Source organism: Muscardinus avellanarius, assembly GCF_963383645.1.
Source record: "Muscardinus avellanarius genome assembly, chromosome: 3".
Taxonomy (NCBI): domain Eukaryota; kingdom Metazoa; phylum Chordata; class Mammalia; order Rodentia; family Gliridae; genus Muscardinus; species Muscardinus avellanarius.
The window spans coordinates 26,563,136-26,589,403 of NC_137788.1; the positions used below are offsets into that span (position 1 = coordinate 26,563,136).

Below are 26,268 nucleotides of genomic sequence, written 5' to 3' on the forward strand. Positions count from 1 at the left end.
AAGCTGGGCATGGTGTTGCACACTTGTAATCCCAGCATTTGGGAGGCTGAGACAGGAGGATTGTGGTTCACAGACAGCCTCAGCTACTTAGTGAGGCCCTTTGCAACTCAGTGAGACCTCAGTGTTTCAAAATAAAGAATAAAAATAGGGGTGTAACTCTGAAGTAGCTTGCCCCTGGGTTCCATCCCCAGTACCGCAAAAAAAAAAAAAAAAAAAAAAAAAAATCACAAAAGCTGGGCATTGTGAACACTTGTACTTGGGAGGCTGAGATAGGATCAAAGGTTCAGGGCCAGCCTCAGCTACTTAGGCCCTTTGCAACTTAGTGAGACCCTGTTTCAAAATAAAATTGGGTTATACCTTAAAGGTAGAATGCTCCTGGGTTCCATTCGCAGTACCCCCTCCCCAAAAATAAAAGGCAAGAAAGTGCAGATGCTTGGGAGGAACAAAACTAGTTCCTTAGTTGCGTAATTTTTTGCCTCTAAAGGCTTTTCTTTGGTATTCTTTACTAAAAAAAACCCCAACTTTCTGGTATTTTAAAAAACCAAGATCAAAATTAATAGATGGAGCACGCTGAAGCATAATACAGTTGACTTGGTAATTAGCAGAGTTGAAAGTGATGAGAAGATCCTTTAATTTTCTTTGTGCCTGCAGGAAGGTGGGAGTCAATCATTTTGACAAGTCTCCTGAAAGGAACAGCTAACAGGAGCTGAAGCCTTTTTCCATTTGGTCTCGTGGCAAAGGCAGAGATTGCTCCAGCAGCTCCACACAGTATGGAAGATAGTTATTTATCATCATATCTTTTTTTTTTTAAGTAATACACATTTTAAAATATTAATTTCATAAGTTTGTTTTTTGAAAGTATAAACTGAATGTTCAAACTTTTTATGTAATATATGTATGTTTTGTTTGTATCATTTTGTGATAATACATACAGATCTACTTCATCGTGTTTTTAAATAATTGAAAAGTATTCTTATAGCATACATGTCTCATAATTTTACTGAACATTTATTTCTCTTGGTGGACACTTAGGTTACCTTCAGTATTTAGCTACTTTGAACATCCTTGTATATGTTTTCATGTATATTTATAATTAGTAGAAGTGAAATTGCTAGATCAAATGGCATGGCCATATTACTCTTCATGAAATATGCTGACTTATACTTTTACTGATAGTATATGTAAGAATGTTGTTTCTCCACATCTTCATCAATCTAGGTTATCATTTTTAAATTTTGCCATTTGGTTGCCAGGCGTGGTGGTGCACGCTGTAATCCCAGTGCTTGGGAGGCTGAGACAGGAGGATCGCACAGGTTCGAAGCCAGCCTCAGCTACTTAGTGAGGCTCTTAGCAACTTAGTGAGATCCTGTTTCTAAATAAAATGTAAAATAGGTCTGGGAGTATAACCCGGAGGTAGAAAGCCTCTGGGTTCGACTCCCATTACCACCAAAACAAAAATTTTTTTTTTGCCATTTGGTAAGAAAAAATATTTTACAGGTAGGTGTGGTGGCACACGCGTGTAATCTCAGCACTTGGGAAGCTGAGAAAGGAGGATCACAGGCCAGCCTCAGCAACTTAGTGAGACCCTGTTTCAAAATAAATGGTTGGAGGTATAGGTCAGAGGTAAAATGCCCCTGGGTTCAATCCCCAGTACCAAGAAATAAAAATAAAAAATATCTTATTGTTCTTACACATATATCCAAGATTCTACGAAGGTTAAATATCTTAAAATTATTTATTAAAAATAGCACAGTGAACAGAATTTGAAATATTAGTATGCTACCTCTAGGTAAAGTGGATTGCAGTTGGTATAAGGCATTTTCTGTTCCTCAGTGAAGCTTCCTCTTGTTTCTCCAGATATGATGTGCTCACTAGTACCCTCTGAACAGTCTTCTGGTACTTCTTTCTTGCCTAAAGACTCTGCCTCATTCTCGTGGGGTTCCTTGGATGAAGATGGATTGGATGACTCCTTGCTGGAACTTTCTGATGGAGAAGAAGATGATGGCCATTTCAGTTACACAGAGGAAGAGATTAACGAGCTCTTGAAGGATGATGACCTATCAAATGAGCACTTTTTTTTGGAAGAAGGGTTACGTAAAGATAATGGCAGGCATGTTGAGAATGGAGGGAAAGGGAGTCAAATTCTACTTGAAACTTCCCAAGAAAAAAATTCATTGTACAGTTTGGGACCAGTAGCTGAGACCCCTGACCTCTTCAAACTACCTCAGTTAAGCACATCAGTTGGTCATGGACCAACTCCTACTAAACCATTAAACAGACGCTTTGTACTAGAAAAGAATCTTATAAAAGTAACTGTTGTTGCACCATTTAACCCAACAGTTTGTGATCCTGTGCTTGATAATAAGGACAAAACTAATTCAACCAATGACACTGAAAAACCTTTCTCCTTTGGGGAAGGAGTGAAAGAAGATGGTCTTAGTTCAAATGAGAGTGAACTTTATTCCGAATCTGAAGGGTTCAGCCCCAATAACTCTGCTTGGGATGGTCCACTGCTCTCTTCTCCTGTGAACAATAACGTTCAACAAACTGTCTCTGACAAAAATATAACTGACAGTAAGAAACCTACACCTCTGTTCTCTCAGATCTCAGACTATTCAGAGACTCCTTTTAATATGGGGTCATCCTGGAAAAATGGTGGATCACATAAGTCAAGTTGTGAAATGAGGTTTCCTGTTGTTTCCAGTTCATCAAATAGAGTAAGTACATTTTTTCAAGGAGAAGAGAAAAACTATTTGCATTTAGAAGCTGTCCTATATATCCCCGTGTCCCTACATATACAACTTTCCCTACAGTGGACATCATGTACCACTGGTGCATTTGTTTCAGTCTAACCGAGTTTAGTATTCAGACAAATTAAAGTTTGAATTCTTGCCAGCACTGTGACTCTGGGCTAATTATATAGCCTTTGTTTTCCTTTTCTTCCTTTCCTTTCCTAGGGGAAAACCCAGAGCCTGCTAGACATGTATGATACTGCTGAGCTACATCCCCAGCTCATCCCTGCATTTGTTATTTATAAATACAAGTAAATAGTATTTCGTAGTGTAGTGTGTATTCGTGATGCATTAACAGTTCCTGGCATAGCATATATCGCCACTTATAATTAAGGGGATGATTATTGTATTGTTATTGTCTTTCCTAAGTCTCAATCTTTAGTTCCTCTGCTTTATTTAATGTAGCATGAGATCTGAGTTGGCCACCAAAGAGCTGGGGAAAAAAATCTTTGGCAATTTACCTAACTTTTTTTTTGTGTGTGTGTGGTACTAGGAATTGAACCCAGGGGCATTCTACCTTTGAGCTGCACCCCTAGCCCTCTTTTACGTTTTTTATTTTGAAACAGGGTCTCACTAAGGTTCATGAGAGCCTCACTACTTCTCAGGCTCTAAGTACTCGGATTACAGGTGTTCGCCACCATACCCAGCGTTTACCTAACTTCTTTTTTTTTTTTTTTGGTGGTACTAGGGGTGGAACTTAGAGGCTTTCTACCTCCAGGCTATACTCCCAGACCTTTTTCTATTTTATTTGGAAACAGGGTCTCACTAAGTTGCTGAGAGCCTCACTAAGTAGCTGAGGCTGGCTTTGAACCTGTGCGATCCTCCTGTCTCAGCCTCCCAAGCGCAGAGATTACAAGTGTGTGCCACCATGCCTGGCTACCTAACTTTTTTGAGCTTGATTCCCTGTCTGCCAGATTGATACTGTATAATAATCCCTACCTCATAGTGTTCCTTAAGATTGTAGTTTCTATTCTATTTAAATCACTACCATAGTGTGTAATATACAGGATATAACACGTATTGCCTTTAGATAAACATTTCCATAAATAGTGTTTTTTGTTACCTAACTGAAACTTCTAAGAAGAGCATGAAACTAAGAACCATGTTTCCTTTTGCATTCTTTCTGTTCTGGAAAAAAGCAGGATGTTCTTCATAAGGATTCTGGGGAAATGAAAGTCCGTGAGAGGAGACTAGGCAAAGTCATTCCTGTTCTACAAACTAAAACCAGGTAATGTAACAGTATAAATATTTTGGGTTTTATTGGTTCTCTTTAATTTTTTTCCCCTCCCCAATATATCCTTTGTGTGGAAAAAGATTGTACGTGGGATGTAAGAAAACTCTAACACTTCCAGCTGTGTAATAGGGCAAGTCAAATAATCTCTTGCCTCAGTTTCTATATCAGTCTAAATAAAACTAATTATGCCTTCTCTGTCACCTCAGAAGGTTTTTTTGTGTATGTGTGTGTGGTACTGGGGGTGGAACCCAGAGGCTTTCTACCTCCGGGCTATACTCCCAGACCTATTTTACATTTTATTTGGAAACAGGGTCTCACTAAGTTGCTGAGAGCCTCACCTAAGTAGCTGAGGCTGGCTTCGAACCTGTGCAATCCTCCTGTCTCAGCCTCCCAAGCGCTGGGATTGCAAGCGTGCGCCACCACGCCTGGCTCAGAAGGTTATTTTAAAGGTAAAAAATGTATTAATGATAGCACCATAAATGTAAGATTTCTTCTTTGTATTGGGAATCCTTGTCACATGTATGATAAGTAATTCTAAGAAAAATGTTAATATAAACTATGTGGAAAATCATTTAGTCATCTTTCCCAACTTATACACAGTTGTCCTTGGAGAAAAATTCTAGTCAGGAGTTGCAAATTTGGATCACCTTTTCATTTGATTTTCTTGTTTCCAGGAGGTGGCAGTGTCTGTACATAGGCCTTTTCAATTGAATGTACTAGAAAAGCTGTTTTTTAGGTTAAATCAGATTGACTTACTTACAGTGAAATTTTTTTTGGTACTGGGGATGGAACCCAGGGACATTCTACCTCCAAGCTACACCTCCAGCCCTGTTTTTTATTCTTTATTTTGAAACAGGATCCTACGGAGTTGCGAAGGGCCTTACTAAGTAGCTGAGGCTGTCTGTGAACCATGCACGGTTCTTCTGTCTCAGCCTCTCAAATGTTGGGATTATAAGCATGTGTCACCAAGCCTGGCTTACAATGAAATGAAAAAAATTACTATACATTTATTATAGTGATTCCCCCCCCCCCACTAGAGATTGAACTCAGGGACATCTTCCTCTGAGCTATACCCCTAATCCTCTTTTTTATTCTTTATTTCTGAAATAGTTGCTAAGGGCCTAAGTAGCTGAACCTGTGATCCTCTTGTCTCAGTTTCCCAAGTACTGAGATTACAGTGTGTACCACCACTCCTGGCTCTTGATTCTTTTTTTTTTTTTTTTTTTCTTTTTTTTTTTTTTTTTTTTTTTATGGTGCTGGGGGCTATACCCTGGAGGCATTCTGCCTCCAAGCTACACCTCAGCCAATTTTATTTTTTATTTGGAAAACGGTCTTGCTAGGTTTCTGAGAGACTCACTAAGTTGCCAAGGGTGGCTTTGGACCTGTAATCCTTTTGTCTCAACCTCCCAAGTACTGGAATTATAGGCATGTGCCAGCATGCCTGGCTCTCCTTTAAAACTTTTAAACATAAATAAGAATAGTCCCCTATGAATACCACCCTTATCCCAGTTGTCTGTTTTTTTGCTTTTGCATAATTAAAGGAAACCTTGTCTTGTGAATTGCTTACCGTGGATACCAAAAGAACACAAATCAATCCCCAGTTCCAAAAAAAAAAGACACCCACAAATCACTATTTGGAACAGTAATAAATTTACAATCTCAAAATTCTCTCATCCACTAACTTTAGTGCACTCAGTATGAACAAGGGCCAGGAATTGCTTTTGCCAAGGTTACCATTGTTGTAATTGCCAGATTTAGCTGATTCTTTTTAGTCTTTCTCTCATTCAACTTTTCTGTGGCTCTATAAAGTTATCTATTTCCTGACTAACCTTGAATTATTCAACAAATGCTTCGTTTCTCTAGGAACTAGTAAAGACCATCTTTATTTTGCTATTCCTTATTAGCAGGAGGTTGTATCTATTTCTTTTTCTTTTACTTTCAGATCCATACTTGATTTCAGCTTCCTATTATGTGACTAATACTGTCTTCTGTGGCTGGAACTTAAAGAAAATTTTGCCTCTGAAAGTTGGTTGTTCTAACCAGTCAGCAGTATATGACTTCTCTCTATGAAGCACTGTGTTCATGGTTCTAATAGAATGTTTTTCCTCCTGGTTTGCTTTATTCAAGGACTAATGTTTCGACGTTTTCACAATCAGATCTAGAACAGCAGAAGCAAATTTATCTCAGGAGTGTCTTTGATCATATAGAAGACCCAGGGGACTCCAACCAAGGTAACATGGTAACCAAAGAATGGCGTATTAAACATGTAATGGTACTTTGTCTTTACAGCTTAATGCAGTTCAAACTGGGAGATTGTTTTGAATTTTCTTGAATTGGTGGGAAAGATAACTTCCATGCCCAAAGATTTTTACCTCAAGGATTGCCTAACCAGATAATCACGCAAAGTAGTTTAGCTAACTAGTATTAAGAGGGATGTAAGCAGACACAAACCAGTACTGTATATGAAGAATGCCCCTCCCATGGCTGAGGGCTGTTAGCCCAGAGTTATGTTTTTTGGCTAGAGAATTTTTTATCTTAAAAAATAATAGCAGTGGATGACTTGGTGCTCCTTACTAATCGTTGTTTTGTTTTTTTAATTTGGAATTATTTTCCCTGTTGATTCAGCATTTAAATGTAAAAAGCAGGCATTTCAAACACCATCCTACATGTTGACTTCCAAGTAAAAGCTCTTGAAAGATTTGACTATCTTCCAGGTCCTTAAAAGCTCATTTCTCTCTACTTCATTAGAAGCTATTGCAAACCACAGTGGCTCCATTCTTTCTCCAACCCTCAAAAGACCGTAATCCATGTTGTCATTTATCATGAACTATTGGCTGATGGGAAAATTCTTACAAGGAAACTTGTGGGCACAACTGAAAGTACAGAAATTTAGGTTTTATACTGATAAAAACATTTGTTCTCATACAGATCACTCTGTATTCTATCATCTTTAGTTTCTTTCTCTGTTCATTGAGCAAACCATTATCAAATAATTTTGGAAGTTGTAGGTTTTAAGATTGGGAATTGGAAATGTAAACCCCTCTGGAAACTCATAGTCTAGGGAAAGAGAAGATAATTATACCACAATATTGATTAGTTCTCTAAGGAATTAAGTTTTAAGTGCAGTAGGAACTTGCAGCCAGCCGTAGCTACTTAGTGAGGCCCTCTACAACCTCACAAGATCCTGTTTCAAAATAAAGGATAAAAAATAGGACTGGGGATGTAGCTCAGAGATAGAATTTTCTTGGGTTCAGTCCCCAGTGCCAGAAAAAAATCATTTTGTGTTTTGAAACAGGGCCTCACTAAGTTGCTGAGAGTCTCACTACCTTGCTAGGGCTGTCCTTGAACTTGGATTCTCCTGCCTCTATCTCCCAAGTATTAGAATTATAGATGTGTACTGCCACGCCTGACTACTTTTATATTCTAGGCATTTGACACTGATACCTAGTTACATTTTCCTTTCTCATTTGGCACATTTAAAGAAAAATTCACAAAAAGAGAAAAGAGCAACTTGTTCACATAATAGCACTGAGTTAATATGCTGGCACAGCTTACTGGTTAGTTGACAATGATCCATTAAAAAATCATATGCAAGCCAGGCGTGGTGCCTGCTTATAATCCCAGCATTTGGGAGGTTGAAACAGGATGATTGTGGTTCGCGGACATCCTCAGCTACTTAGGGAGGCCCTGTTTCAATCCCCACATTCAGGAGGACGGCCTCAGCTACTTAGGCCCTTTGCAACTAATGAGACCCTTTTTCAAAGTAAAGAATAAAAAATAGGGCTGGAGGTGTTGCTTGGAGGTAGAATGCCCCTGGATTCCATCCCTGGTACTGCAAAAAAAAAAAAAAAAAGTCATATGTAAGTAATTCTATTATATCACAGCTTTGAGGCCAACCTTAGCAACTTAACAAGGCCCTCAGAAACTTTATGAAGCTCTATTTCAAAATAAAAAATAAAAGTCAATCTAATTAAAAGTTTAATGCATAGAACAGTACCCAGCTCTATCAACTAGTATTTATTGAAAAATTGTCATTGGTAATAAGAAAGTTCATCCCTTTTTTTTTTTTTTTTTTTGATACTGGAGATTGAACCCAGGGTCATTCTACTTCTGAGCTACACCTCCAGCCCTATTTTATTTTTATTTAGAAACAGGATCTCATTAGTTTGATGAGAGTCTCACTACTTGCTGAGGTTATCTTCAAACCTGCAATCCTCCTGTCTCAGCCTCCAAGTACTGGGATTATAAGCATGCACCACCACATCCAGCTGAAAGTTCATCTTTTCATATTAAAATTTTATAGGTAAAATAGTATGTTATCTGGTATTGAAATCTAAATAAAAAGCCTGGAAAATTAGGTAAAACAGCTTTGACAACATATAGATGTATGGAGCTGTGTTATAGGTACATGGATGTTCATTACACAATGGTTATGTGTATACTAGAAAATTTCCGTATTAAAGGATTGTTTTTTAACAGGTTTGAGGCCAGGACATGGTAACTTAGTAAGATGCTGTTTCAAAATAAAAAAAAAAAAATTGAAGAAGGATTGAGGATGTAGGGCACAGGTAGACTCCCCCAGGTATAATCTGTAGTACTAATACATGTACAGAAAAAGATCTCTTCTTTAATCCATGTAAATCTGTTGTATATGTCTTTGCCAGTTGACCATTTGGCCTGGGGTGGAACCCAGGGGCTTTCTACCTCCAGGCTACACTCCCAGACCTATTTATATTTTATTTGGAAACAGGGTCTCACTAAGTAGCTGAGGCTGGCTTCGAACCTGTGCGATCCTCCTGTCTCAGGATTACAAGCGTGCACCACCATGCCATGGCACTTGGATTTTCTTTTTTTTTTTCTTTTTTTTTCTTTTCTTTTGTGGTACTGGAGATTCAACCCAGGGCATTCTACCTCTGAGTTTTACCCCAGCCCTATTTTTTATTTTTTATTTTGAAGCAGGATCTCACTAAGTGGGGAAAGGCCTCACCAAGTAGTTGAGGCTGGCCGCAAACCTGCAATCCTCCTGTCTCCGCCTCCCAAGTACTGGGAGGTCCTCCTGTCTCAGGCTCCCAAGTACAGTAGCGTGCCACCATGCCTGGCTTGCTTGGATTTCTTATAATGCAAAACTCACCCTCACAAGGTAGGTCATTTATTGCTTAGAAAACCTTTTGTGTGTGTGTGTGGTACTGGGGGTGGACCCAGAGACCTTCTACCTCTGGGCTACACCCCCAGACTTATTTTGTATTTTATTTGGAGACATTCTCACTGAGTTACTGAGAATCTCACTAAGCTGCTAAGGCTGACTTCAAACCTGCAATCCTCCTGTCTCCACCTCCCAAGTACTGGGATTACAAGACTGCACCACCACGCCCAGCGTTTGAAAATCTTAATTATTGGAAAGTTATTCTTTACATTGAACCTAACTTGACTTTCCTATAATTTCTGGTGGTTGTTTCTAGTTCTTCCTTCTAAGATTATGAAGAATAACTTTGCTCTTCCATTTTTTATTCTTTCAGTTATTAGAAATAATGATTCTCAAACCAGGCGTGGTGGCACACACTTGTAATTCCTGCACTTAGGAGGCTGAAACAGGAGGATTTGCACAGGTTCGAAGCCAGCCTCAGCTGGCTTAAGAGGCCTTGTTTCCAAATAAAATATATTAAAAAATAGGTCTGGGAGTGTAGCCCGGAGGTAGAAGGCCCCTGGGTTCCATCTCCAGTACCACGAAAGAAAGAAGAAAGAAAGAAAGAAAGAAAGAAAGAAAGAAAGAAAGAAAGAAAGAAAGAACTGATTCTCAGCTGAGGTTAGTGCCTAATACTTGGGAGGCTAAGACAGGATGATTACAGGTTCAAAGCCAGCCTCAGCTACTTAGTGAGGGTCTCTGCAACTTATGAGACCCTGTTTCAAAAATAAAAGAGCCGGGCGTGGTGGCACACGCTTGTAATCCCCGCGCTTGGGAGGCAGAGACAGGAGGATCGCGCAGGTTCGAAGCCAGCTGCGTGCACTATCTTATGAGACCCTATTTCCAAATAAAAATGTAAAAATAGGTCTGGGGGTGTAGCCCGGAGGTAGAAGGGCATCCAGGAACTCCAGTACCACCAAAAAATAAAAATAAATAAAAGAATAGCCAGGTATGGTGGCCTATGCTTGTAATCCCAGCATTCGGGAGGCTGAGGGATTGTGGTTGTGGACAGCCTCAGCTACTTTTGAGGCCCTCTGCAACTTAGTGAGACCCTGTTTCAAAATAAGGAATAAAAAGTAGGGCAGGGAGTGTAGCTCAGAGGTAGAATGCCCCTGGGTTCCATTCCCAGTACAGCAATCAATCAGTCAATAAATAAATAGAAATAAATCAGTCAAGAAATAAATAGAAATAAATAGAAATGATTCTGAAGCCAGGCATGGTAGGGCAGGCTTTTAATCCCAGCATTTGGGAGACTGAGACAGAAGGATTGCAGTTCGTGGACAGCCTCAGGTACTTAGGCCCTTTACAATTCAGTGAGACCCTGTTTCAAAATAATAAAAATAGGGCTGGGGTGTAGCACGGAGATAGAATGTCTCTGGGTTCCACCATCACCAGTACTGTAAAAAAAAGCGAAAGGAAGGAAGGAAAGAAAGAAAGAAATATTGATTCTCTTTCTATTTAAAAAAATGTATTCTGCCACTTAGAAATAACAGATATATATACACACACTGAGGATTGAACCCAAGGGCATTCTGCTTCTGAGCTATATCCCCAGCCCTGTTTAGATTCTATTTTGAAACAGTCTTGTTACGTTGCTGACCTGGTCTCAAATCCTGGTGATCCTCTGATCCTCCTGTTTCAGTGTCCCAAGTACCTGCACATGGCCAAAATTAACATTTTGTTAATTGTGCTTCCTATAAGGTAGAATATATACAGGGGAAATAAAGTTTTTAATCTTTCTTTGTATTTGATGTATTTTAAAGAACTGTTCATGTTTATAATTTTTATTGATTTTAAGATCGTCTATTATATAATTTATTCCATTTTTTATAATTAGGTTGTGTCCATTTTCATTAGTAATGCTGTAGTGGAGCCGGGCATTGTGGCGCACGCTTGTAATCCCAGCATTTGGGAGGCTGAGACAGGAGGATTGGATTGGTTCATGGACAGCTTCAGCTATTTAGTGAGGCCTTTTGCAAATCAATGAGACCCTGTTTCAAAATAATGAATAAACAAATAGGGTAGGGGTGTGGCTTGAGGTAGAATGTCCCTGGGCTCCATCCCAGTACCACACACACAAGAGAAAAATGCTATAGTGAATATTCTGGTCGATAAATATTTATATACAACTCTTATTTCTATAGGATGAATGCCTAGAAGTGGAGTTGCTGGGTAAAGTATATAAATATTTTAAAAACTTCTGTTAAATGTTGCCAGATTGTCCTCCCCCCCAAAATTATATTTTTATTGTTGCCAATATTGATAAGTAAGCTTTAACATTTTGTTTTAATAATTAGTAAGGTTAACATTTTTTGGTTTTTGACAAATTATGTTTACTCATATTTCTTAAACTCATTTAATGATAACTAGTCAATATTCCAGTTTTCACAGTTTTCTAAAAATGTCTTTTTGTAATTTTGTTCAAACAGTATCTAATCAAGGTTCACATGTTTAGTTATTGTCTATTTAAATCTCTTAATTTAGGTCTCTTGTTTTGTAGAATGTCTCACATTCCAAATTTTGTCTGATTGTTTCCGTAGTGGTGTTTAATTTGTTCCTCCATTCCCTTTATTTCCATAAGATGGGTCTAGAATCAGGATTAGATTCAGATTAAGCATTTTGGGCAGGAGTAGTTCAAATATTCTTGTTTTCCAACAAACTATTCACCTAATAGTTTGAGCATTGATTGATTCCCCCCCCCCCCCGGGTCTGGGGATGGAACCCAGGGACATTTGACCTTTGAGCTACACCCCCTGCCCTATTTTTAATTCTTATTTTGAAACAGGGTCTCACTAAGTTATGGAGGGCCTCACTAAGTAGCTGAGGCTGTCTGCGAACCGTGATCCTCCTGTCTCAGCCTCCCAAATGCTGGGATTACAAGCGTGCGCCACCACACCCGGCTTGATTGATGATTTTTGCCTGAATGAATTACTGTATACTGGGAGTTGAATAGAAAATACTCCTTTTCTAAATATATCATTTTTCTACAGTTATTAACTAGCTTTGTTTTATAAGGACTTTATCTAAGCTGGGCATGGGGCACACACTTGTAATCCCAGCATTCGGGAGGCTGAGACAAGAGGATCCAGGTTCGCTGCCAGCCTTGGCTACTTAGGCCCTTTGTAACTCAGTAAGACTCTGCTTCAAAATAAAGAATAGAACAGGCATGTTGGCGCACATTTGTAATCCTAGAGCTTGGGAGACTGAGACAGGAGGATCGCAAAGGTTTGAAGGCAGCCTCAGCTACTGAGTGAGACTCTTAGTCTAAACTTAGACTCTGTTTCCAAATAAAATATAAAATAGATCTGGGAGTGTAGCCCAGAGGTAGATGGCCCCTGGATTTCATTCTCAGCACCACAAAGGGAGGAAAGAAGGAAGAAAGGAAGGAAATAGGAAATAGGGCTGGGAGTATAGCTCAGCAGTAGAATGCCCCTAAGTGCCATCCCTAGTACTGCAAAACAAAACAAAAAAGCACTTTTTCTTTTGTTTGTCTTTCTCGTTGTTGCTGTTGCCAAGGCTGGCCTGAAACTCCTGGGCCTGAGTGATGCTCCTACCTCAGACTCCAGGTAGCTGGGACTATAGTGCACACCACCATGCCTCGCCAAAAACTTTTTTTTTCTTATTTTCTTAAATATCACTATTACTTCATGGACTTCTTTTTTCGTTCACTTTATTGGGCCAGGAATTAAACCTAGGGTCTTACACATGCTAAGTATGGGTGTAGCACTGAGCTATACCTCCAACCCTCATGGATTAAAAAAAAAAAAAAAAGTTAGCTGGGCATGGTGGCGCACACTTGTAATCCCCATGCTTGGGAGGCTGAGACAGGAGGATGGCGCAGGTTCGAAGCCAGCCTCAGCTACTAAGTGAGGCTCTCAGCAACTTAGTGAGACCTTGTTTCCAAATAAAATATAAAATAGGTCTGGGAGTATAGCCCAGAGTAGGAAGCCTCTGGGTTCCACCCCCAGTACCACAAAAAAAAAAAAAGAAAAAAAAAAGAAAGTTACATAGTTAGTATTCTTTTTTGGGGGGTGTGGGTACTAGGGATTGAACCCAGGGTACTCTACCAGTGAGCTACATCCCAGCTCTTTTCCCTCCCTCCTTCCTTCCTTCCTTTCTTTCTTCCCCAGCCCTATTTTTTTTATTCTTTATTTTGAAACAGGGTCTCAAACAAAGGCTATTTCATTGTATGTTTATCCATTGATCTGATAAAAAGACATTTGTGTTGCTTCCATCCCTTGGCTTTTGCGAATAATGCTGCTATGAATGTGAGTCTAGAAATATCTCTTTGAGATTTTACTTTCAATTATTTTTGGGTATATATTCAGAAGTGAGATTACTGAATCATATGGTAGTTTTATTTTTTTTTTTTTAGTAACTTTCCTACTGTTTTTCACAGCAATTCCATTTTACAATCCCACCAACATTGTGCAAGAGGTCGTTTCCCCTATCTTTCTAATACTTGTTTGTTTTTGTTTTCATTTAGATAGCAATTGCCCTTGTGTTTGAGTGTGTGTGTGTGTGTGTGTGTGTGTGTGTGTGTGTGTGTGTGTCTCTGGGGATGGAACCCAGGGGCATTGGACCTCTGAGTTACACCCTCTGCCCTATTTTGTATTTTTGTTTTGAAACAGTTTTACTGAGTTGCAGAGGGCCTCACAAAGTACCTGAGGCTGTCTGTGAATTGTGATTCTCCAGTCTTAACCTCCGGAATGCTGGGATTACAAGAATGCACCACCACGCCCGGCTTGAATATTTTTCTTTTCTCTTTAAATATGTTTGCTTGTAGAGATTGAACCCAGGGACATTCTACCTCTGCTTTTGAGCTATATGCCTAGCCCTGTTTTTGGTTGGTTGGTTGGTTGGTTGTGTGTGTGTGTGTGTGTGTGTGTTTTACTGGGGATTGAACCCAGGGGCATTCTACATCTAAACTACATTCCCAGTTCTATTTTATTTTTATTTTGAAACAGGGTCTTGCTAGGTTGATGAAAATCTCACTACTTGCTGAGGCTATCCTTGAAACCTGTGATCCTCTTGTCTCAGCCTCTCAAGTTCTAAAATTATAGACTATAGGCATATACCAGCATGCCCAGCTTATTTTTTCTCTTTTTTTTTTTTTTTTTTTTGAGGGTCTGTGGATGGAACTGAGGGACATTTGACCTCCGAGCTACACATCCCCTGCCTTATTTTTTATTCTTTATTTTGAAACAGGGTCTCACTAAGTTGCAGAGGGCCTCAGTAAGTAGCTGAGGCTGTCCACAAACCGCGACCATCTGGTTTCAGCCTCCTGAATACTGGGATTACAAGTGTGCACCACCACACCTGGCTTTATTTTTTATCTTGAAACAAGGTCTTCCTAAGTTCCTGAAGGTTTTGCTGAGTTGCTGAAACTGGCCTCGAAGGCACTCACTACATTCCTGAATCATTTTCTTCTTCTTCTTCTTCTTCTTTTTTTTTTTTTTTTTTTTTTAACAAATACAGTGTACATTTTGTGTTTGTGTGTGTGGTACTGGGGTTGGAACCCAGGGGCTTTTCTACCACCGAGTAATACTTCCAGACCTGTTTTTTATATTTTATTTGGAAACAGGGTCTCATTAAGTTGCTGAGAGCCCCGCTAAGTAGCTGAGGCTTGCTTCAAACCTGTGCGATCTTCATCTCAGCCTCCCAAGCAACTTCGAAGCCAGCCTCAGCCTGGCTTAAGAGACCCTGTTTCCAAATAAAATATAAAATAGTCTGGGAGTATAGCCTGGAGGTAAAAGGCCCCTGGGTTCCATCCCTAGTACCACCAAAAAAAAAAAAAAAAAAAAATTGAAGTCCTTCTTCTTAGTACCCTCTGTTCAATTCCAGTCTTCATTGATTATTCATTAGCTCTGCTACTAGGCTATGATCTTGAGATTCCCATTTGCTGCCCTACTATGTTGAATCCTGTTTTATGGATACCATTTTTTCCCTCCCTCCTTACTTCCTTCTGTCCTTCATTTCTTCCTTCATTTCTCACAAAGGTTTACTTAGGAAAATAGGAAATATGCATTCAAGAAAGTATGGGCCACCTCAAAAGTGAAAGAAGAGACAGGTGTGGTGGTGTACACTTGTAATCCCAGTACTCGAGAGGCTGAACAGGAGGATCTCAGGTTTGCAGCCAGCCTCAGCAATTTGTGAGGCCGTCTGCAACTTAGTGACACCCTCTTTCAAAATAAAGAATAACAACCACTGGCCCACACTTGTAATCCCAGCATTTGGGTGGCTGAGACAGGAGGATTATGGTTTGCGGACAGCCTCAGCTACTTAGGCCCTTTGCAACTCAGTGAGACCCTGTTTCCAAATAAAGTATAAAATAGATCTGGGAGTATAGCCTGGAGGTAGAAAAGCCCCTGGGTTCCACCCTCAGCACCACACACACAAATAGGGTCTCACCAAATTGCTGCAAAATGCCTTGAGCCTGTGATCTTCCTGTCTCAGCCTCCTAAATCCTGAGATTACAGACATGCACAACCAAGCCTGGCTTTCTCTAAGAATTTCTGAGAAAGGGAGCTTAGGAGATAAGTTTAGTTTCCTACATGTCTGAAAATTTATCCTCTTGATTCATAGTTTGGTATAGAATACTAGTTTGCAAGTAGTTTTTCCTCAAACAATTTGAAGCCATACATTCATATACTATTAAAAAGTTTATTATCCTTTTTTTTTTTTTTTTTTTTTTTTTTTTTTTGCAGGTCTGGGGATGGAACCCAGCTCTACTCCCTGCCCTATTTTTTTTTTTTTTTTTTCTTTATTTTGAAACAGGATCTCTCTGAGTTGCAGAGGGCCTCATTAAATAGCTGAGGCTGTTTGTGAACCGTGACCCTCCGGTCTCAGCCTCCCAAATGCTGGGATTACAAGTGTGCGCCACCACGCCTGGCTTGACCTACTGTTTTCTCTCTGGAAGTTCTTAGGGTTTTCTCTCTATCCTCTAAAATTTTGTATTGATATTGAGATAACTTTGTGCCAGTTTACCCATACCCCCAGCATTCCTTATACTAGGTACTCATTAGACTTTTTTTTTTGTGTGTGTGTGTGTGTGGTACTGGGGTTCCTGGAAGCCCTTCTACCTTCGGGCTACACTCCCAGACCTATTTTATATTTTGAAACAGGGTCTCTTAAGTCAGCAAGGCTGGCTTCAAACCTGCGCGATCCTCCTATCTCCCCCTCTCAAGCGCAGGGATTACAAGCGTGTGCCACCACGCCCGGCTTTTGTGTGTGTGTGTGGGGGGGGTACTAGGAGTGGACCCAGGGGCATTCTACCTTTGAGCTACACCTGTAGCGATAATTTTTATTCTTATTTATTTATTGGGTCTGGGGGTGGAACCCAGGGGCATTTGACCTCTGAGCTACACCTACTGGCTTATTTTTTATTCTTTATTTTGAAACAGGGTCTCACTAAGTTGCAGAGGGCCTCACTAAGTAGCTAAGGCTGTCCACGAACCATGATCCTCCAGTCTCAGCCTCCTGAATGCTGGGATTACAAACATGCACCACCACGCCCGGCTTCTTTTTCTTAAAGAAGCCTTTTAGTCTGAAAAACTGTAGACTCATAACTCATAAGGAGTTTTGAGGCTTACTGCAATTTTTATTTTCTTCCATCAGGGATCACATTCTATTATTGTTTGTTTGTTTTTGGTGGTACTGGTTGTGGAATCCAGGGGCTTTTCTATCTCTGAGCTATACTCCCAGACCTATTTTATACTTTATTTGGAAATGGTCTCACTAAGTTGCTGAGAGCCTCACTAAGTAACTGAGGCTTGCTTTGAACCTGTACGATCCTCCTGTCTCAGCCTCCCAAGTACTGGGATTACAAGCGTGCGCCACCATGCCTGGCCCAGGGATCACATTCTGAATAGTCTTTTTTTTTTTTTTTTTTTTTTTTTCTCCTTGCAGTACTGGGGATTTAACCAGGCTTCAAACATGCCAGTCAAGTGCTTTGCCACTGAACTACACCCTCAGACCTTTTTATTTTATTATAAGGTTTCACAAAGTTGTCCAGGCTATTCTCAAACTTTTCTGCCTTAGCCCCTGTAGTAGCAGAGCTTATAGGCATGCACCACATGCCTGGCTCTGAATAGTCTTAAAGCAGTTGTTTCATATTCTGCCCACATTCTAGTTGCTTATAATAGGAGGTTAAATTTCCCATTCATCTTGGCTACAAGTCTCTGCTTTGCCTTTTTTTTTTTTTTTGGTAGTACTGGGGATGGAACCCAGGGGCCTTCTACCTCTGGGCTACACTCCCAGACCTATTTTATGTTTTATTTGGAAACCAGGTGTCTTAAAGACTGGCTTCAAACCTGCGCGATCCTCCTGTCTTAGCTTCCCAAGCATGGAGATTACAAGTGTGCGCCACCACACCCAGTTTCTGCTTTGACTTTTACTAAAGATCATAACAACAATGGTTACATAAATTCTGATTCTGCATTTGCCAGGTCTTGTAAGAACATTTATATATCATTCAATATCCCCTATATAATATCATTTAAGAAGTGAGTTTTATAGCCGGGCATGGTGGCGCATGCTTGTAATCCCAGGATTCTGGAGGCTGAGACCAGAGGATCGCGGTTTGCGGCCAGCCTGAGCTACTTAGTGAGGCCGTCTGTGACTTAGACCCTGTTTCAAGAAAAAGAATAAAAAATAGGGCAGGGGCTGTAGCTTGGAGGTCGAATGCCCCTGGGTTTCATCCCAGATCCCCCACAAAAAATGAGTTTTATAATAATTTATTTTACTTTTTGTCTTATCTGCAAAGAAAATCAAGATTTGTGAGATCAGTACAGTTTTGTTGATCTAGAGGTCATACATTTGCATTTTTCTCATTTTTTCTTTTTATTCCTATTTGCTATCAATAAAAGTAGTAGCCTGTACTCTCTGGATCATGTTTTTCCCTCTTTTCCCCTTCCCACCCCTGTATTAGGTTATTTAGATTACAATTGAATAGAAACATGATCCTTAAGTTTAGGAATTGATGGGGTTTAAGGATTTATGAGGGAAATGATTAGGTTCTCAAAGGCGTAGCCAGGCCTCGTAATGAAAAAACTAATAGAGTCTTGCCTGGGCAGAAATGAGTGCCTTTGTTTTCTATTCTCTAATCTTATCTATTGGGCCAGCCTTCTGCTGCTTTATTAGCTATCTCAAGTTGTCTTCTAAAGCTCTGGGTACTTTTCTTATTACTGAAGCTCACATTCCAAAGGAGAACATCTGATTGATTCTCTTAATGACTTATTGGTGCCAGGCCACCTTCTTCTAGTCATTAACCAGCTGAGAGATTCTGTTCTTTGGGCATGTGCCACACTTGACAAAATTAGAGTCATGTGGTGACCTGTAAAACCTGTCAGAATTGGCATGGCAGTCACTCAGGATTATCCATCGTATGATATAACAATTAACTTTTAACTTATTAAGGACAGTTACTAAACTGAATTTTCTAACAAAACAGTCAACGTCATATTTGTTTAAGATTTATACGAATTACTGATCTCATTCCTGAAATATTGTTTTCTTTTTCCTCCTAATTTTATTCTAAACCAGAAAACAAAGAGACTGTCTTAACCACCTTTGAGCCATAACTTAAAATAACCCATAGTGCTGATTGTTGGTCCAAGAGAGCCCATCTGTTAGAGACTATGAAGAGAAGAGAAAATTTAAATGTTCTCATTTTTGTTAGCGTCTCTAAATTTGAAGGAAGAAATGGTTGAAGCTATGAGCTTAAATGAGGTTTTAGAAATCATTGTAACTGGGTTTGAGTCCCAGCTTTCCCATCTATTAAGTGATAGGTGATGTTTTCTAAGCTTTAGTTTACTTGTGAATAAGGCAGAGATTATGATTGTTAGAGTTCAGTGATAGGATATAAATAAAGCATTTAATAGAGAGCCTGGTACATAAAGAAGTACTTGGTAATGTTTGTCCCTATTGTATTGAGATCATTAAGTCTTAATAAAGAGGGTTGCACTAGTCTAACATGTTCTTAATGCTAATAAAAACATTCCTTGCTGCCAGGCATGGTGGCGCATGCTTGTAATCCCAGCATTTGGAAGGCTGAGATGGGAGGATCACAGTTTCAGGACAGCCTCAGCTACTACTTAGTGACAGCCCTTTGCTACTCAATGAGACCCTGTTTCAAAATAGAGAATTGAATAAAAAGGCTGCCATGCTTTGTAATCCCCATGCTTGGGAGGCGGAGACAGGAGGGTCACGCAGGTTCAAAGCCAGCTTTGCTGGCATAAGAGACCCTGTTTCCAAATAAAATATAAAATAGGTCTGGGAGTATAGCCCGGAGGTAGAAGGGTTCCATCCCCGGTACCACCTAAAAAAAAAAGGCTGGGGATATAGCTTGGAGGTAGGATGCCTCTGGGTTCCATCCCCAGTACCAGCAAAAAACCCCAACAAATTATTGCTGGGTGTGGTGGTCCATACCTGCAATTCCAGCACTTTAGCGGCTGAGACAAGAGAATCACAGGTTCAAGGAGAGCCTCAACAATATAGCAAGACCTAGTGAGACCCTGTTTTCAAGCACAAAATAAAAAGGACTGAGGGTGTAGCTCAGAGGTAAAATGTCCCTGAATTTAATTCCCAATAACAAAAACAAACTGTGGTGGCACATGTTTATAATCCCAGTATTTGGGAGGCTGAGACAGGAGGTCCAGGTTCGAGGCCAGCTACTTAGTTTGGCTCTCCACAACTTAGTGAGACCCTGTCTCAAAGAATAAAAAAATAGGGCTGGGGATGTAGCTCAGAGGTAGAATGTCCCTGGGTTCAAACCCCAGTACAACAAAAACAATTTCTTGTTGCATGTACTGAGACATAATTGTTGAGGTCTGCTTACTCAACTGTGCTAGGTAGGTACCAACTGGGTATACAAGAAACACATCACAGTATGATTCTTGCTTTCTAATCACAACTATGAAATAATCAGTTCCAGGAAATATTTTAAGTAACCTCAACCCTCTAATATATTGTTGAGATTCTGGCTCTAATACTAGCTTTATGGCCTTGGGCAAATTGCTTACTTTTTCTGTGCTTTAGTGTCTTTGTAGTTTTTTTAATAGTTTTGTCTGTGAAATCGAAAAAATACCTTATGGGATTTCTTTTTTGTGTGTGTGTGGTGGTACTGGGGGTAGAACCCAGAGGCTTTCTACCTCCGGGCTACACTCCCAGACCTATTTTATATCTTACTTGGAAACAGGGTCTCACTAAGTTGCTGAGAGCCTCAACTGAGGCTGGCTTTGAACCTGTGCGACCCTCCTGTCTCAGCCTCCCAAGCGCGGGGATTATATGCGTGCGCCACTGCGCCCGGCCATGGGACTGTTAAATGAGTTGATTTGTGCAAAGCACATAAGAAAGTGCTCGATAAACAGTGCATGTCAAATGCTGCTACTCGATTTTGACTCCTAAGAGTTAAATATTTAATATTTTATTTATTTATTTATTTATTTATTTTGCGGGTCTGAGGATAGAACCCAGGGGCATTCAACTTCAACCTCTGAGCTACACCTTACCCTGCCCTATTTTTTATTCTTTACTTTTATTTATTTATTTATTCATTTATTTTGGTACTGGGGGTGGAACCCAGAGGCTTTCTATCTCCGGTCTATACTCCCAGACCTTTTTTTATATTTTATTTGGAAATAGGGTCTCACTAAGTTGCTGAGAGCCTCACTAAGTAGCTGAGGCTGGCTTCGAACCCGTGCGACCCTCCTGTCAGCCTCCCAAGTGCAGGGATTACAAGCATGCGCCACCATGCCCGGCTTTTATTCTTTAATTTTAACAGGGTCTCACTAAGTTGCGGAGGGCTCTTCCTAAACTGGTGTCCATGAACCGCGATCCTCCAATCTCAGCCTCCCCCATTCTCAGCCTCCCAAATGCTGGGATTACAAGCCTGCTCCACCACGCCCGGCTTAAATATTTAAATATTAAGCTCCTTGGCTATTCCTTCATTTTGTGTGTGTGTGGGAGGGTATTGGGAGTTTAACCCAGGGGCTTTTCTACCTCCAGGCTATACTCCCAGACCTGTTTTATACATTAATTGGAAACAGGATCTCATTAAGTTCCTGAGAGCCTCACTAAATAGCTGAGGCTGGCTTCGAACCTGTGCAATCATCCTGTCTCAGCTTCCCAACACTGGGATTACAAGTGGGCGCCACCACGCCTGGTTTCTCCTCTTCATTTAAAGTGAATCTATTTTTTACTTTTTTGTTGTTGTTCTGGGGGTCGAACCTAACAGCATTCTACCTCTGGACTATACCCCAGCCTCATTTTATTTGTTTGAAACAGGATCTAGGTTGCTAAGAGTCTCATTAGATTGCTAAAACTCCTCAAACCTTGGGTGCTCCTGTCTCAGCCTCCCAAGCATTAAGATGACAGGTATGCACCACCATACTTGGCTTAGAGTGAATGTGTTTCTTTGTAAGAGGGTTCATAGTATATCTTTAGTCCCCATTACCTGAGCAGTTTTGTAGAATGCAGGTGTTAAGAGATGAGTGGGAAAAAAAGAGATGATTGAGCTGGGAAAGGTGGTCTAAAAATAATCTGTCATTCCATTTTGATGGACACAGAGTTTTCATCTGTTGCCAGCTGTCCTTTGGTGGTGCTTTGGCAGGAATGATGTGTCTTGAAATTTTTACAAAGTTGATTCTTCCTTATCTCTACTGCAATGCTCAATTTGGGAGGCTAAAGGAAATAGGGTGCTAGCAGTGTGAAAACAGACTTTTTTTTTTTTTTCCACAATGGAACCCAGGGGCATTCTACCTCTGAGCTACACACCCAGCCCGGTTTTTTATTTTTTACTTTGAAATAGGGTCTAAAAGGACCTCTCTAAATAGCTGTGGTTGTTTCCTGGATCCTCATGTCTCATCTTCCCAAATGCTGGGATTACAAGTGTGCGCTACCATGCCTGGCTGAGACAATTTTGAGTTCTTTGATTTAAGCTTAACAAATCCAGCAGGCAAGGAAAACGTATTAATTTATATATTTCATTTATTTATTATTTTTGTGGTACTGAGGATTGAACCCAGAGGCATTTTACCTCCAAACTACACCCCAGGCCTATTTTATTTTCTGTTTTGAAACAGGATCTTACTAGGTTGCTGAAAGTCCCACTGTTTCCTAACTGGGCATGGTGGTGCACATTTGTAATCCCAGTACTTGATAAACTGAGACAGGAGGATCACAGGTTCACAGCCAGTCTCAGCTACTTAGTGAGGCCCTCCTCAACTTAGACCCTATTTCAAGATAAAGAATAAAAAGTAAGGCTGGGAGGTTAGCTTGGGGGTAGAATCCCCTGAGTTCACAAACACAAAAAGTCTTACTACTCACTCAGGCTGTCCTTGAACCTGCAGTCCTCCTGTCTTGGCCTCCAATGTATTAAGATTATGGGCATGTGCCACCATGCCTGGTGTGTGTGTGTGTGTTTCTACTGGGGATTAAAGGTAGATTCTACCTCCAAGCTATATTCCATCCCTATTTTATTTTTACTTTTTGAAACAGAGTCTGACTAGGTTGATGAGAATCTCACTACTTTCTGAGGCTTTCATTGAACCTGTAAATCTCCTGTCTCAGCCTCCTAAGTACTGACTGGGATTACAATTCTCTGCCACCATGCCCAGCTTTTATCTTTTATTTTAAAACAGGGTCTCACTAAGTTATAGAGTGCCTCACTAAGTAGCTGAGGCTGACCTCGAACCTGCAATCCTCCTTTCTCAGCCTCCCAAATACTGGAATTACAAAAGTGCGCCACCAGGCCTGGCAGAAACTTTTAATTTTAATATAGTCTATAATTTTTTTCCTGAAAAAGTATTATCTCATATGGTTAGGAAAATTGATGGGCTGCGCCTGATAGCACAGACCTATAATCCCAGGAGTGGGAGGCTGAGACAGGAGGATTGCAGGTTTGTTAACAACCTTAGCAATGTAGCAAGATTCTTACCAAATTAGAAAGACCCTGTTTCAAAAAGCAAGAAGGGGCTGGGAGTGGTGGCGCACGCTTGTAATCTCCACGCTTGTAATCCCTGCGCTTGGGAGGCTGAGACAGGAGGATCATACAGGTTCAAAGCCAGCCTCAGCTATTTAGTGAGGCTCTCAACAACTTAGTGAGACCCTGTTTTCAAATAAATTATAAAATAGGGCTGGGGTATAACCCAGAGGTAGAAAAGCCCCTGGGTTCCACCCCCAGTACCACACACACACACACACACACAAAAAAAAAAAAAAAAAGCAAAAAGGGCTCTAGGGGTGTAACTCAGAGGGAGAATGCCCAGTACTACAAAAAAAAGTGTCACACTTATATGCTGATGTGTCTTCCTTACAAATATGAGAGTAGGAAGTGGGGAAGGGCTAAATGAGTGATATTTGCATATATGCCTCTAACCATCTTGTACTCCATTAATATGTATGACTACAATGCACCAATTTAAAAAATTTAAAAATACAAGATTTTATTTATTTTTTGGCAGTACTAGGGATTGAACCCAGGAACCTTCTACCTCTGAGCTATACTCTCAGCTCTATTTTTTATTCTTTATTTTGAAACAGGGCCTCACAAAGTACTTGAGGCTGGCCACAAACCTGTGATCCTCCTGTCTCAGCCTCCAAGTACTGGAAATACAAGCGTGTACCACCAGGGCCAGCTTTACAAGATGATTATTGTCAAAGAATTTGCAGTCTTTGTGAGCTAGCAGGCCTGAGCCTCCAACAGGTTGCTGCATACCTCTTGTGTGTCTTTTTTTTTGGTGGTACTAGGGTTCCTGGAAGCTCTTCTACCTCCGGGCTATACTCCCAGACCGATTTTATTTTTGGAAACAGGGTCTCTTAAGCTCAGCACTCTTGTGTGTCTTTTATGTATAATTCCTAGTATGTAAAGCTTAATAGTATATTGTCGTGTTTTCATGAGAGTAAAATGAGGCATAAAAATGGAGATGAAGCTGGACATGGTGGCGCACGCTTGTAAGCCCGCGCTTGGGAGGCGGAGACAGGAGGATCGCGCTGGTTGGAAGCCAGCCGTGCTGGCTTAAGAGACCCTGTTTCCAAATAAAAATGCAAAATAGGTCTGGGAGTGTAGCCCGGAGGTAGAAGGGCTTCCAGGAACCCCAGTACCGCCAAAAAAAAAAAAAAAATGTGAGATGAAGCCAGACGTCGTGGTGCACACTTGTAATCCCAGCATTTGGGAGGCTGAGACAGGAGGATCACTGTTTGCAGACATCCTTAGCTACTTAGTGAGCTAACCCTAACTCTTTGCAAGTCAGTAAGACTGTATTTCAAAATAAAGGATAAAAAAAATAGGTTTGGGGGTATAGCTTGGAGGTAGAATGCCCCAGGGTTCCATCCCAGTACCACAAAAAAATAAAATAAAAAAGGAAGGAAGAAACAAAGCAAGCAAGCCGGGCATGGTGGCGCACGCTTGTAATCCCCGCGCTTGGGAGGCTGAGACAGGAGGATCGCACAGGTTCAAAGCCAGCCTCAGCTACTTAGTGAGGCTCTCAGCAACTTAGTGAGACCCTGTTTCCAAATAAAGTATAAAATAGGTCTGGGAGTGTAGCCCGGAGGTAGAAAAGCCCCTGGGCTCCACCCCCAGTACCACAAAAAATAAAAAAGAAGAAGAAAAGAAAGAGAAATTCTGAATGAAAAGTGAGATGATTTGTTCAGGAGCAGAGAGCTCTAGCTAGTGAGTGACTGGACTGGAATTTTAACTCACGTCTCCTAACTCCAGAATATGCACTTCTACAAAGCTCTGATTCTTGAGGTTTTTAATAAATTGATCCTAAAAGTTATCTTTAGTAGAATTGATCTACTTAGACTGCTCTTGGTTCCTAAAAGCACTCTAGTGAAAGTAATGAGAAACATGTAAACTGTCTGAAGGAAGGGCCTCACTCTCTAACGGTTTTCAAAATATGGTTCTCAGATCAGCGTCATCACTGAGAATATGTTAGAGATGTTCATTCTCAGGCCATATCCCGAACCTACGTAATCAGAAACTCTCAAGTAGGAACTAGAAATCTATAATACATCCAAGCGATAGAGCATATCAAAATTTGAGAATCACATTTCTAGAGAAATTAATTTCTAAACCAGGCATGGTGGTACACCTTTGTAATCCCAGTACCTGGGATGCTGAGACAGGAGAAACAGGTTCAAGGACAGTGTCAGCAAGTAGTAAGACTCTCAGCAACTTAGTGAGAGCCTGCTTCAAATTTTAAAAAAAGCCAGGCGTGGTAGCCAACACTCAGGAGGCTGAGATAGGATTCGAGTTCCCAGCCAACCTCAGCTACTTAGGCCCTTTGCAACTCAGTGAGACCCTGTTTCAAAATAAAAGAATAAAAAATGGGGCTGGGGGTGTAGCTCAGAGATAGAATGCCCCAAAGTTTAATGATCAGTACCTTTGTGTGTCTGTCTGTGTGGTATTGGGGGTGGAACCCAGGGGCTTTTCTACCTCTGGGCTATACTTTCAGACCTTTATTTGGAAATAGGGTCTCACTAAGTTGCTGAGAGTCTCACTAAGTAGCTGAGGCTGGCTTCGAACCTGTGCGATCTTCCTGTCTTCCATTACAAGTGTGTGCCACCATGGCCGACCATCAGTACTTTTTTTTTTTTTTTTTTTTGAGGGTCTGGGGATGGAACCTAGGGGCATTTGACCTGAGCTACACCCCCTGACCTATTTTTTATTCTTTTTTTGAAACTGGGTCTCACTGAGTTGCAGAGGGCCTCACTAAGGAGCTGAGGCTGTCCGCGAACCGTGATCCTCTGGTCTCAGGCTCCCGAATGCTGGGATTACAGGCGTGCGCCACCATGCCCGGCTCATCAGTACCATTTTCAAAAAAATAAAATAATTTTTGCCGGGCGTGGTGGCGCACGCTTGGGAGGTGGAGACAGGAGGACCGCGCAGGTTTGAAGCCAGCCGCGCTGGCTTAAGAGACCCTTTTTCCAAATTAAAAGAAAAAAAGTATAAAAATACGTCTGGGAATGTAGCCCGGAAGTAGAAGGGTTTCCAGGAACCCTTGTACCACCAAAGTAAATAAATAAATAAATAAAATAATTCTTAGCTAGTTTTATTTCTT

The 26,268-nt window shown here is 40.7% G+C and overlaps 1 protein-coding gene across 1 annotated transcript in view; it reads left to right on the forward strand.

The window, feature by feature from the left end:
• Positions 1–1,120: 1,120 nt before the first annotated feature.
• Positions 1,121–26,268, forward strand: part of S100PBP (S100P binding protein) — a gene marked incomplete at its 3' end in the record, with an annotated part of 30,195 nt that continues 5,047 nt past the window's right edge. Inside the window, exons 1-4 of the mRNA XM_080692554.1 lie at positions 1,121–1,175; positions 1,858–2,717; positions 3,935–4,020; positions 6,154–6,257. Coding sequence (XP_080548680.1) covers positions 1,151–1,175; positions 1,858–2,717; positions 3,935–4,020; positions 6,154–6,257 — 1,075 coding nt within the window. The 5' untranslated portion in view covers positions 1,121–1,150. The remainder of the gene's footprint in view (positions 1,176–1,857; positions 2,718–3,934; positions 4,021–6,153; positions 6,258–26,268) is intronic.